At 47.4% G+C, this 13529-nt stretch overlaps 1 protein-coding gene across 1 annotated transcript in view; it reads right to left on the reverse strand.

Annotated features, from left to right (window-relative positions):
• LIMD1 (LIM domain containing 1) overlaps positions 1-13529 on the reverse strand; it is a 75459-nt gene that overhangs the window by 25704 nt on the left and 36226 nt on the right. The window contains exon 2 of the mRNA XM_006077501.4: positions 12784-12885. Coding sequence (XP_006077563.3) covers positions 12784-12885 — 102 coding nt within the window. The remainder of the gene's footprint in view (positions 1-12783; positions 12886-13529) is intronic.

Consider the following 13529-nt stretch of genomic DNA (forward strand, 5'->3'; position numbering starts at 1 on the left):
CCTGGGTCCCTTCGGTACCGTGGAGAGGACCGATTAGGGATGACAGCGGGCCCAGCACAGCACCAGCGCATACTAAGCATGTGCCGTAAGTCACTGTTGCCAGGATCCCATCGAAAACCTTCAGTTTCTGAAGCAAAAAAATCACCTCCACCTCCATCTCCTTCTTTGTCCAAAACCTCCAGATCACTGCTGCTTTCTCAGTTTTTCTGCAGTCAAGGGCCAAGTCTTGGGGGTTTTGTTTTTAATTTCCATCTGCCAGACTTATTTTCTCATAAAATACAATAATGTGGGGAAATGAAAACATATGAAATCCAAGCCCCAATTTGCTTTGTCAAGTTGTTATGAAAGTGTTCAACGTCTGTTGGTTAGGAAAAGCCTCCATGTCTGTGCTTCTGTCCTACTGGCCAGCACTGGTCGAGGACCACACTCTCGAGCAGCCCACTCCACACTGCAATCTTCTTCTAAATCGCCGCTCCGGAGTCCTTTTTTTTTTTTTTTTTCCTTACAGTTTTACAAATCATTCTCTTCTTGTTTTCCATGTCCATTCTTCCAGACCATCATCATCTGGGTCAGGGAAGAGAACGCTGCACAGAAAGAAAAAAAAAAATCCCAGAGCTTTGCAGAAGGGCCTCCTTGGAGGATTTAGCAGAGCACAGATCAGCACAGGCATGTGAAAAAAATAACCACAGCTGGGGCCGAAAGACATCCAGAAGGATGAGAGAGAACAGTGCCTGATGTTCACAAGGGCCGGAAACAGTCGATTCCCAGCAGACAGACTGGGAGGATGCATAATAATCCAGGCGACGCCGAGTAAGGTTGTGCCCTGTGTTGGAGGGACTAGTTAACCCTAGACTGAGGTCTGCTGTATAAAGAAAGCTGAGCGCTGAAGAATTGATGCTTTTGAACTGTGGTGTTGGAGAAGACTCGACAGTCCCTTGGACTACAAGGAGACCCAACCAGCCCATCCTAAAGGAAATCAGTCCTGAATATTCATTGGAAGGACTGATGCTGAAGCTCCAATACTTTGGCCACCTGATGTGAAGAACTGACTCATTTGAAAAGACCCTGATGCTGGGAAAGATTGAAGGTGAGAGGAAAAGGGGATGACAGAGGATGAGATGGTCAGATGGCATCACTGACTCAATGGACATGAGTTTGAGTAAACTCTGGGAGTTGGTGATGGACAGGGAGGTCTGGAGTGCTGCAACCCATGGGGTCGCAAAGAGTCAGACACGACTGAGTGACTGAACTGAACTGAGGTCTGCTATAAACTCACTTAGCAAATCATAAAAACCACCCTGGAAAGGATCACTGTTTCCAAGTAACTTATCTGCACCCCAGAATATTTAACTGCTCAAGAAGATTTAATAGAATGTAAAAATACCCAGGACTCAATAAGGTATGGTTCACAATGCGTGGCTTCCAGTCAAAGATGATTCAGTAGGCAAAGAAGCAAGAAAACACATCCCATAATGAAGAAAATAATCCATCTGTGGAAATCAACCCAGGTCTGACACAGACATTAGAATTAGTAAAGAAGGACAAGTTACTGTTGTTCTATTCCATGTAACACTAAGTAACTTTGCCCCCAAAGTTAACCAGCGACCCAGAAGATATTAAGAGGCCTAGACTGAACTGGTAGAGATGAAAAGTATGTCAGAGATGAGAGAAACACTGAATTAAATGCAGATTACACATTGCAAGAGATAAAATCTATCTCTTGCAATTAAAGGCACAGCAATTGACATTTAAAGGCACAGCAATTGTCTGAAATGCAACAGAGAGGAAAAGAATTTGAGAAATGAAAAGGCCGTCAAGTGAGCCATGGGACAACTTCAAGGTGCCAAAATGGGAATTCCTTGGCAGTCTAGCAGTTAGGACGTGGCGCTTTCACTGCCGAGGACGTTGATTCAACCCCTGGTGTGGAATTAAGATCCTTCATGCTAGAGTGTGGGGGGCGGGGGGGGGAACATATATATATATATATATATGCCAAACCAAGGGACCACTGTGTCCCTGAAGTGGAGGCTCGAGGGGAGAATGGCAGAAAATTGGAAGAAATGATGGCCAAAAATATTCTAAATTCGATGAAGACTATAAAGTCACAGATCCAAAAAGTTCAGCAAATCTCAAGCATAGGAAGCATGAAAACTACACCAGGGACATCATAATCAAATTTCTCAAAATCAATGACAAAGAGAAAACCTTAATCTAAGGAAAAAGACGTTACATACATAAAGACAAAAGATAAAGGTCGCATTGGATTTCTCATTGAAAACAAGACAAGCAAGAAGACAGCGAAACAACATCTTTAAAGATGAAATAAAAAGCTATCGACCTAGAATTATACACCCAGAAAATATATATATATTTCTATTTATATATTTTAGGACAATTTATATCTTTTATAACCATTATAAAAGGCATTATATCTTTTATAATATTATATCTTTTAAAACCAGTGTGAAGTAAGAATGAATTCAGACATTCAAAAGCTGAAAGAATTCTTTACAGGCAGATCGGCACTACCAAAAAAAAAAAAGTTAAGTCTTTCAAGGAGAAAGAAAACGGAACCAGATGAAAACCTGGATCTAAACAAAGGAATAAAGAGGACCAGAAACAGTAACTGATTTTTTTCTTATTAGTTAAATCTCTTTAAAAGATAATTGATTAGCACAATGGAATAAAATTGAAAGAACATAAGTAAACCCTAACATTTAGCATCAGTTAATTTTTGATGAATATCCCAAGACAATCCAATTGATAAAGACTGGTCTTTTCAACAGATGGTGCTGGGAAAACTGGCTGTCCACAGGCAAAAGAATGGATTTGAACTTCTGCCTCACACCACATACAAAAATGAACTCAAAATGGATCAAAGAGTTCAACCTAACAACTAAAACTATAAAACTCTTAAGAAGATATGGGCATGAATCTTTGTGACCTTTGATAAGGCTATGTTTACTTAGATAAAGCACCAAAACCACAAGAAACAAAAGAAAAAACAGATAAATTAGACTACATCAAAATTTAAAAACTTTTGTGCTGGAAATAATAATGTCAAGAAAGAGAAACAATGGTATACAGAATAAGAGAAAATATTGGCAAATTATATATAATAGATTTATATGAAGAACATATAAAGAACTATTAAATGTAATAATAGAAAGACAAATAACCCAACTAAAAATGGGTAAAGGGTCTGAATAGATTTTTTCCAAATAAGACATACAAACAAGCCCATGAAAAAAATGCTCCACATTACTGGTCATCAGGGAAATGCAAATCAAAACCACACTGAGATTCAACGTCACGCTCACCAGGACGGTCAGAATCATTCAGATAATCACAGGTGCTGGCAGGAAATGTGGAGACGTTGGAACATTCAAACGCTGCTGCTGGGAATGTGAGATGGTGTCGCCACTTTGCAAAACGGTTCCTCAAAAAGGTAAACATGGAGTTACCATATGACCCACCAGTTCCACTCCTAGGTATCTATCCCAGAGAACTGAAAAAAAATATGTCCACGCAAAAACACGCACAGGAATCCTCACAGCAGCAAATGGCAAAAAAGTGGAAAGGAGGATCCACTGACTGTGCATGGATAAAATGCAGTCCATCCGTACAATGGGTTATTATTCAGCCATGAAGAGCAAGGAAGTTCTGACACACACTCCAGCGTAGCTGACTCTGGCTAATATGATGCTAAGTATTAACAAAAGAAGCTAGTTACAAAAGACCACATACCTACGAGTCTATTGATATGGAATATCCAGAATAGGCAGCTCTATAGAGGAGAGGTTGCTTAGGGCTAGAGGCATGGGGGGTGGGGAGCAGGGTATGGTTAAGTGCCACCTTTATGCCCCCCGATATTTCCTCAGTGCTAACTGTATGCTCTGCCTTATAGTAAAGGTGGCAGATCAAGGGAAAAATCAAGATCAGTTCAACACTGACCCCATTCTCCCAAAACCAACCTCAGAGGGGGAGGCACAGACCCTGCAAACAGTTTCAATCTAATCATATTTCCTCACACCCCGACACAGGTATAGTGTTCCTGAGATGGATAGGATACCTGTACCCGAGAGGGGCCACAACAGAGACTGCAGTGGAGGACACCGCTCAGAGAGCGATGAGCACCTGTGGGGATGAAGCGGGAGGCACAGGGGTAGGAAAGGGGTGGGTGACGTTCAGTGCGGCTGGAGGTTCCCAGGGACATGGGGTGGAGGAGACAGTGGCAAGAGAGTGGACGAGAAAGGGGCTGGAACCACGTGGAGCAATGTGCTCAGCGTCAAGTAAAGGAATCAGACTACGATGTTATGAGAAGAAGTGGCTGAGCTGGGGAATGGTCCCCTCACAGCTGTGCTCAGAGGCCAGCTGTGTGGATGGGGCTGGGCAGGGCAGCCGACAGGACCTGAGGCGGTTGGGGGAACAGAGAGGGTCTTCCGCCCGTGGGGGACCCAGACAACCAAACCCCCCAGTGGTGGCCACTGCTGCCCGAACTCTCTGCCCAGGCATTGGATCTGCCAGACTCCCAGGCTGGCCAGGGCCCCAGCGGTGCCTTGAAAAGCCAACCACAGGATCCACGCCTGGCCCCCATGGTGAGGGTTCTCTTCCCCTTTAAACCTTAACTGGCAGGAAGGTCACACTGGCTTTGAAACATCAAGTCAACAGAATCGTATGCAGCAGATGCTTCAGAAGACCACAGGGCGACAAGGAAGGAGCGTGAGACATACTTCTAAATGGGAGAAACAGAACATAAAAGCAAGCGCCGGGATGACTTCTGAGCACTTGAAATGCGGCTAGCGTGACTGAGGGATTAAAACCTTTATTTCATTTTAATTAACGCAGTTTCCATTTAAATAGCCACATGTAGCTGCTGACTACCATACTGGACACTGCAAGTCTCTACTCCCTAAATCATAGTTCACTTATCAGTAAGAAACAATCAGTACGTTTATTGTTTTTAGCACTTTATACATCACAAGGGCAATATAGTCACACTGTAAAAAAAAAAAAAAAAATACATGTGGGAGAAGAAAATCACCCATAACCCCCAAAACAAAACAAATAATGTCAGTTCTGGAGAATCCTGCACACAGAGTAGCCTGGCAGCCTATGGTCCATAGGGTCGCCAAGAGTGGACACGACTGAAGCGACTTAGCACACACGTATACTCACACGGGTCTGTCATCCCGGTACTATCATTAGGCCAAAATCTGGGCGCCCAGTGGCCCAGTCAAGTTGACACATAAAATTAACCATCACAGGGCCAGAGTGGGGGACAGAAGTGTAAAAGAACATTTGAGAGATGGAATATTTGAGAGAGAGGAGATGCTCTTAGCAGGATGAGATCACCAAGGAGACCCAAGCAGTGATTGTGATGGAAGCATAAAGCTCAGTTTTCTGTAAAAGCTCTCACTCCCCGGGATTCTGGCACTCACTGCAACACCATGTGTTCATTAGGATGCAGTGAGCCCCGCTGCGTGTCAGAGCATCCTACACTCTGCTTTTAGAGTTGAGGAGACCCTGGGTACCACCAGGGCTCACCTTTGGTCTGGTTTTACTGAGGGAACGGGTGCAGATTTCCACCCCAACCATGCGTGTGCAAGTATCAGGTGCTTGGAATGCGGATGTGGCAATTAATGACACAGGTCACACTGGAGTTACCCTCACAACGTGGCTTAAAAGTCCCAGACTCCTTTCGTGTCCCAGGCACAAAGAAGCTGACGCCTTCCCGCTGTCGAGGACGTCATGGCCTCGGATGGCAGCAACAGAGTCTGCTCTGGGAAACCAAGCCTGCTCCCAATTCTGCTGCATGCAGCAGAAGGGGATTTGCTGGAGAGGGACACGTGACTCTGTGACGACGCGCCAAGTAAAAGCCTCTCCTCTGACCCGTGCAGCCCTTTGCTCAGCTCTATTTTGGTGGTTTCCTGATTCTGCCCTCGCCCACTGGCTCCCTTTGTTATCTGCCCACTCTCCCTTTCTCACATTCTTGATCTTCAGCTTTTCCCCGAGATCCAGCTGACTCATTCAGCTCATGCGCCAATGCTGAATGTGATGAGAAATATCGGGAATGACTCAGCAGCTCAGAAAACTCAGGAATCAAAGGGCCTAAGGAGGAACAGACCTCTAATGAAAGCCCTTAATCCATTTCTCTCCTATGGGTGCATCACACCCGCTACCGAATTCTGACTCCCCTATTCCAAGTACCAGGCCACTCCTCTGCATTCACACATTGAAAATATCCCCGAACCCAATCTTTGCTGTCACACAGCACCCAGGCGGAACTGAACCTGAGATGTTACGGCAAGATCCCGTGTCTCTCTAAGCAAAGCTCATTAGATACAGGGGCTGCGATCAAGGGCTGTGCGTCCACACGGTCCTGGTTTCCATTGTCAACCAGGTTATTTAACATCAATATAACCAACCACAAGGAAACTCAACTTTCCAAGCCTCTGCTCATCTGTGAAATGAGTAATAACAATGCTGAACTCACTCGGGTTGATACGCTGATTCAGTGAGCAGGTGGAGGGCTCGGGGCAGGGGCAGGCCGACAGCAAGCTAGAAGGCTTACCTGTGAATTACTTATAAATACTGAGATGACTCTTAAGAAAGCAGGCCTGCCATGAGTTAAAGAGAGACCTCCCTAATTCAGGCTCGACTATTTCAGAGTCTGGACATCTCCGAAAGCTGGGTTGGTGAGGCGGCATATACAAAGTCAACGAAACATCACTTTGCCAACAAAAGTCTGTCTAGTCAAAGCTATGGTTTTTCCAAGAGTCATGTGCAGATGTGAGAGTTGGACCATAAAGAAGGCTGAGCACTGAAGAATTGATACTTTTGAACTGTGGTGCTAGAGAAAACTCTTGAGAGTCCCTTGGACAGCAAGGAGATCAAACCAGTCAATCCTAAAGGAAATCAACCCTGAATATTCATTGGAAGGACTGATGAAGCTGAAACTCCAGTGCTTTGGCCATCTGATTCAAAGAGCTGACTCATTAGAAAAAACCCTGATGCTGGGAAACATTAAGGGCAGGAGGAGAAGGGGGTCTACAGAGGCTGAGATGGTTAGATAGCATCACTGACTCGACAGACATGAGTTTGAGCATGCTCCGGGAGATAGTGAAGGACAGGGAAGCCTGCATACTGCAGTCCATGGGGTTGCAAAGAGTTGGATATGACTAACAGAAACGAAACACCCTCCAAGGACCCTCTGGTACTTTAGCTGTGACCTTCCTGGTGGATAAATCATCAGTCACTGATTTATTCACTAAGAACCTCTGTCCCACAAATCTGGGCTTATTTCTAGTTGTTTCATTTACTCAAAGGAATGGATTGGCACTTTCTAGTGTCCTCAGTGCAGACTCTAACCTATAGATAGACTCTATAGACTCTAACTCTATAGATAGAGTTCCCCAGATGTTTAGTCGACAAGTCATGTCTGAATCTTTGCAACCCTGTGGACTGGAGCCCACCAGGCTCCTCTGTCCATGCGGATTCTCCAGGCAAGCATACTGGAGTGGGTTGCCATTCCCTTCTCCAATAGATCTACCTGACCCAGGGTCGAACCCTGGTCTCCTGCATTGGCAGGCAGATTCTTTACCACTGAGCCACCTGGGAAGCCACTTTTCCCGGTGGGGTCTAAACAAAGGTGTGAGATCTCATCAAACAACCCCTTCACTACCTTCAACAAGCATGGACGTTTGGGTTTTGGCAGGTGGGATGGGCAGTGGCACACATTCTTAGTTTTGCTGTGTATCTTCCCTCAGGGACGGTTGGCAGATCACAATGCACGCCTCCGTCCAGGAACACAACACTCAGAGTTACCTGCTCTGGCCATGACCTGCACACCTCAGCCCTGTCCCGGGAGGGGACCCCATCTGCCCTCCTCTGAGCTCAGGCCCACGCTGGGCATATTCCTCATTGGCCTTGGCACTGCCTGCCCCCAAGACCAGGGCACCCTCATGGTCCATGGGCTTCTGGACAGGAACATCTCTTATCTAGTCCATTATTTTCTACTCCACACAAAATCCCTACTGAAAAATAGTAGGGGTTGTGAACCAGGAAACTGGTTTCACCCATGATTCCAGCGTGGAATTTATTTAGTCTTTACAAGATGAACAAAAGCTTACTTTCTGGACCTAAAACGGCCTGGAGTGAGGACACAGAGTCTGGACTTCTCTCTGCCTCATAGTTGCTTCTGGAAGGTGCCAAGGAGACTTCACTTGACTCCACAAGCCCAGCAAACTTTTTCTTCCTTCTTATTCAGCCTCTCTCGAGCCCCAGACAGGCGCCAGCTTCTCCTCGGACTGGCCACTTGACACAAGGTGTCCAGACACGCGGCATGTGGCTGCCAGCCAAGGCCGTGCCCTCCCTCCACCCGACTGTGCCCACAGCTCCTGAGAGCATCCAGCTGGGGGCATGGCCACCTTGGGTGGGCAGAGCCCATTGCGGGAGAGGGAGACCCACTGCACACATCTCCATGGCAACCAAACATACCCACCGCTGGAGGAGCCCATTAAGAAAGAACTTTAACAAACCACATAAACGCCCACGCCTCGTGCCCTGAATGCTTGCTTCTGGAAACCAACTCCAAGGAAACGACTCACTAGAGGGAGAAAAACACACAGGCACAGAGACACTTGCTGGAGCCATGTGTAATGTGCGCGTGTGTGGCTGACTCACTGGTGTGCAAAGCAACGCTACTCCAATACAAATTAAACCAACAAGAAACCCCGGACGCGCCCTGTGCCATCAAACCGTCGAACGGCTCAGCTGACAACCATGTAACTATTAAAATTATTAAACATAAAATGACTTATTTTAAAACTAGTAACATGACCACTAAGGTAACGAATGTAACAGTGTAACTAACAAAATTATCACTGTTATTACAAAGATGACAGAGACATGGGTGAATGTATGCCACAACGTTACATCGGAAAGGACACAGTATCGGTGTACAAGACGACAACTCTAAGAAATGCGTATAAATGTGGACAAAATCTAGAAGGGAAAACACGAGTGAAAACGCCTGTTCTAGAATGATAACAAGACGGGTTTCTGTCTTTGAAACTTTTTGTGGCTGTCATGTTGTTCCCACACTAAAAATGAACTAGACATCGTTGCCTGTTGGCAGATGGGGAACTTCCACCATCCAGAGGCAACAGGTTTGTCTGCGTGTAGACACCTTGGGATAGGAAGGCGGCTACGGCCCACATGACCAGGCAGCTTGTCCAGGACTGGCTGCTGAGCAGCCCAGAACTTACGCGGCAGCCACTGGCCCTTTAGTCTCAGTGTCGTCCTCTCCAGGGTGTGCGAGAGGGATACAGGCACCTCTGACAGGCCCTTTCTGTTGCTCACGAAGGGAATAAATTGTCTGAACCTAGAAGTAGCTCGTTTTATCTCTAATGGTCAAATCCATCAGGCCTTGGCCTTGCCTTGTAAGTGCGTGAGAGCTCAACAAGATGCCAGCGTTATGTTTCAATAAAGTATCAACAAGACCCAAGAAGCGAGTGTGTGAGTGCAGGTGTGTGCACGCATGTGTGGGTACCTACAGAAACACATCGCAATGGTGTTTCGAGCCAGATTATTTTCATAAACAAAATGAGGAAACAGAAACACACACACAAATACGGAAAAAAACACACTTATCACATACACTTTAACCAACCAAACACATGTTCAAGGCTAACCTAATCTAGATTTAGAAGCCATGGATTCAGCCTAGAGAGAGGCCCTTCCCCTCTCTGACCCCATTTTTCTCTTCCACCAACAAAGTCGGGGACAGAGCGGATGAGCCTGGCCGCTGCTGTGCCGCGTCCACATGCCAAGGCTCATGGAAACACACTCGAAGACCCGCAGAGCCAGGATGCGGGGCACCCTGGCACCGCCTTCTGCTGAAAGCATTCACCAGCAGCAGCAAGTTAACTGAACAAAGTTAACCACTGCTGGCGTCCACGAGAAGCTGCTCAGGCACGTGCCTGGGTCTCCAACCGCCCCCTGCCAGTGGGGAGGAAGCCGCGTGTTTACCCACAACAGGAGGGCCACCACACTCTGTCCTGAGGCCCGGTTTGCTGGCACTGGAACTGCAGAGAGAGTGGTTCATGGTTTATGTGAGAAGGCAGGGTGTGCCTAGTTCAGGAGAAAAGGCTCCTTCCTGCTCAGGGAACAAGGAAGGCTTCCTGGGGGAGGAGGCACTGGGGCGGGTGCTAAAGGCGGGACTGAATTTAAATGCCTGCAGTGGGTGGGGAGAGGGCTTTCCAGGGGTGAATGTGGAAGGGAGAAATTCAGTCAGACTGTAATAAGAAAGTAGGAAGCAATAAAACAGAGACCAGACAGACCACAGGGCCTTCAATGCTGGGGCAAGCACAATCCCAAAGCAGCTGTCGTCTCAAGTGTGCGGATCTGCCTTCATTTCAAAATAAACTGATTGAGGAACTGCCAGCTAGTCAAGAGGCCACTGGTGCAACCAATGGACTCAACAATAGCCTTTGGCCCCCAAGGACTTTCTAGTTCAAATGGTAATTGCTTGAGGTATAAAAACAGCCTCTGCTCAATATTTATTTTCTCTTTTCCTGGAAGATAGAGCAAATATCAAGAAACAGTTGCAGGAGCCAAGAGTCTGAGATCATTTTTAAAAGAAGGCATGATCACAACTCTTTACAAATAAGACAACAACACAGGACAAATATTTTATTTAATTCATCAATTAATGAGAGACCAATAAGATGTGATTGGCTTCCCAGGTGGCTCAGTGGTAAAGAATGTGCCTGCCAATGCAGGAGATGTAAGAGATGTGGGTTCAATCCCTGGGTTGGGAAGATCCCCTGGAGAAGGAAATGGCAACCCACTCTAGCATTCTTGCCTGGACAATTCCATGGACAGAGGAGCCTGGTGGGCTACAGTCTCTGGGGTCTCGAAGAGTCAGACATGACTCAGTGAGCACGCACACACACAATAAGGTGTTATACCTGGGAGACACGGAAGAACCATCTAGATGCGGCCATCAGAAGTGCTGACGTAAATTGCTTAACAGACGCCAAAACTGGTCAGTCTCCACCAGACAGTTTGCAGAGCTGTGGACAAGAACCACAGGCTTTGCCATCAAGATTTTACAACTTACGGCTCAAAGGCAAGGAAAGGCCCAGAGACCCAGGGAATCTGATAACCAGGGAAATCCTACATTCCCACTGCGGATGCTAGGAGATGTGTAATCCATCTCAAGTGAAGTGAAGTGAAAGTCGCTTAGTCGTGTCTGACTCTTTGCAGCCCTATGGACTATACAGTCCATGGAATTCTCCAGGCCAGAATACTGGAGAGGATAGCCTTTCCCTTCTCCAGGGGATCGTCCTGACCCAGGGATCACACCCAGGTCTCCTGCACTGCAGCCAGATTCTTTACCAGCTGAGCTGCCCAGGAAGCCCAATTCATCTCAAAGTCTTTCACAATTTGCCCTACAAAGGTGAATACTGATCAAGGCGGAAACTCTTAGGCACGTGTTTTATGGAAAACCTAAGTGAGGATGAAGCCTGAGGTTGGGAACCAGGCCTGTGTCGTCAAGACATGGCAGGCCCATGCCAACCCAGGGAACGTCAGACTGGGAGCCCTGAGGCTCACAAGGGCTGTGCCACAAACCAGGTGACAAAGACCCTCCCATTTCTGGAGGCTCCTAAAATGAGGAGCCTGGCATGAATCCCGGGTGCTCAGTCTGGCCATGCCTGGGAGTCACCTGAGGAGCTAATAAATCTCTCCTGCCCCACTCTAGAAACCCCAGACCTAGAGCTTCTGATTGTGCTGGTCAGGGAGAGGCCACAGCATCACTGGCTTTCAAAATCTCTCCACCTCCCCAACACCACCCGGTGATTCTAATGAAAACTCAGGACTAAGGACCACCAGGCCAGACGATAAGACCCCTTTGTCCTAGACACTCTTTGGGCTTTGTTGTAATGTTTTCTTTTAACTGACGGCTGTCAGCCTCAGTGCAAAACTGGAGAATGTCAATGGGACATTTTTCAAAAACGCTCCTCAAAATTAATCTTTGGTAGATAGCATGAAACAAGCATAATTCATGACTTGGTCAGACTTGACAAATAGCCTCCAATATGTTAGAATCTTCCACTGTGTTTGCCATTCATTCAGCGAGCAGTCTGAGCTGAGCACAGGCCTGGTCTCCTGATTTGATGTTTTAGGCATAACGTCCTCAAAGCAGTACAAAAATACCCACAGGTGTTGCTAAGAGGCACCCACACATATTGCTAAGAGGCACCCACTCGTGTGTGGCGTGCATTCACACACACACTCACACTCTTCACTCAAACAGCAGCCTCCAGATGAAAGGTCAGGGCAAAAGAGCTAAGAAGGGACCCCGCTTCACACTGGGGTAACTGCTGAATCACCTTTTGGTTGGCTGGTCCCCACAGTGGGGGAGATAAATGACAAGAGGGCAGACAACGGTGAATCCCAGCGCTCTCCTCCCCACTCTTCTGAGACCTCTGATGTTATTAGGGATCGCTCAGCTACACCGGAGTGGGCGCCAGGCAGTGTCTGGTATTTTGATGGGCCTTGAGCTAATAGTACAAACCCCTCTTCTAGAGGACGCTGTCTTGCCTTCCCACAGGACCACGCAGGGACACGGGCCACGTGTCTCCTGGAAGGATGCTCTTCCGTCTCCTCCCTTCCTCGGTCCTCCTGTTCCTCACCCTGGGCCCCCCACCCCTCCACACACACACACACACACACACACACACATACACACACACACACACACACACACACACTTACTGCAGGCCGCACAGGTGAAGCACGCGTCGTGGTAGAGGTTCCCCATGGCCTGGCAGGCCTGGCCGGCCCCAAACACCCCCTTGCTGCATTTCACACAGGCTCCTGCAAGGGAAAGAACACAGCAGTGAGTGGGGAGAGAAACAGTGTAATGTGAGTCAATAAAAATCAATGGACAAAAGCAAGATACCCAGCCCTCCCCACAACCAGCCCATCCCCGAATCCCGAGGGTCACTCCTCTAGAATGTCTCTCTCTCTCGCTCTCTCCCTCCATCAGTCTCCCAACCGTCAGTCCTTTCCAATGCAGGAAACAGCCCCGGGCTCATGTCCACGCTCCCTCCACACCAGCGTTTTAATGCTCAGAAAACCTCCATTTCTTGCATCTTCTTCCTTGCCCAAAGCTTTCAAAGGCTCTCACCGGGGACTTCCCTGGTGGCCCGGTGGCTAAAAGTCCGCACTCCCAATGCAGGGGAACCCGGGTTCAGTCCCTGGTCAGGGAACTAGATCCCACCTGCACCAACTAAGACCTGGTGCAGCCAAACAAATGAGTATTAAATTTAAAAAGGCTCCCACATTACAAGACAATGTCCAAACGCTGCACCGTGATTAAAACAGGCCAAATGTGCAGGCTAAGTGAAAGTTGCTCAGTCGTGTCGGACTCTTTGCGACCCCGGGTATGGCTCCTCTGTCCATGGAATTCTCCAGGCCAGAATACGGGAGTGGGTAGCCTTTCCCTTCTCCAGGGGATC

The sequence above is a fragment of the Bubalus bubalis genome, chromosome 21 (assembly GCF_019923935.1).
Source record: "Bubalus bubalis isolate 160015118507 breed Murrah chromosome 21, NDDB_SH_1, whole genome shotgun sequence".
NCBI lineage: Eukaryota > Metazoa > Chordata > Mammalia > Artiodactyla > Bovidae > Bubalus > Bubalus bubalis.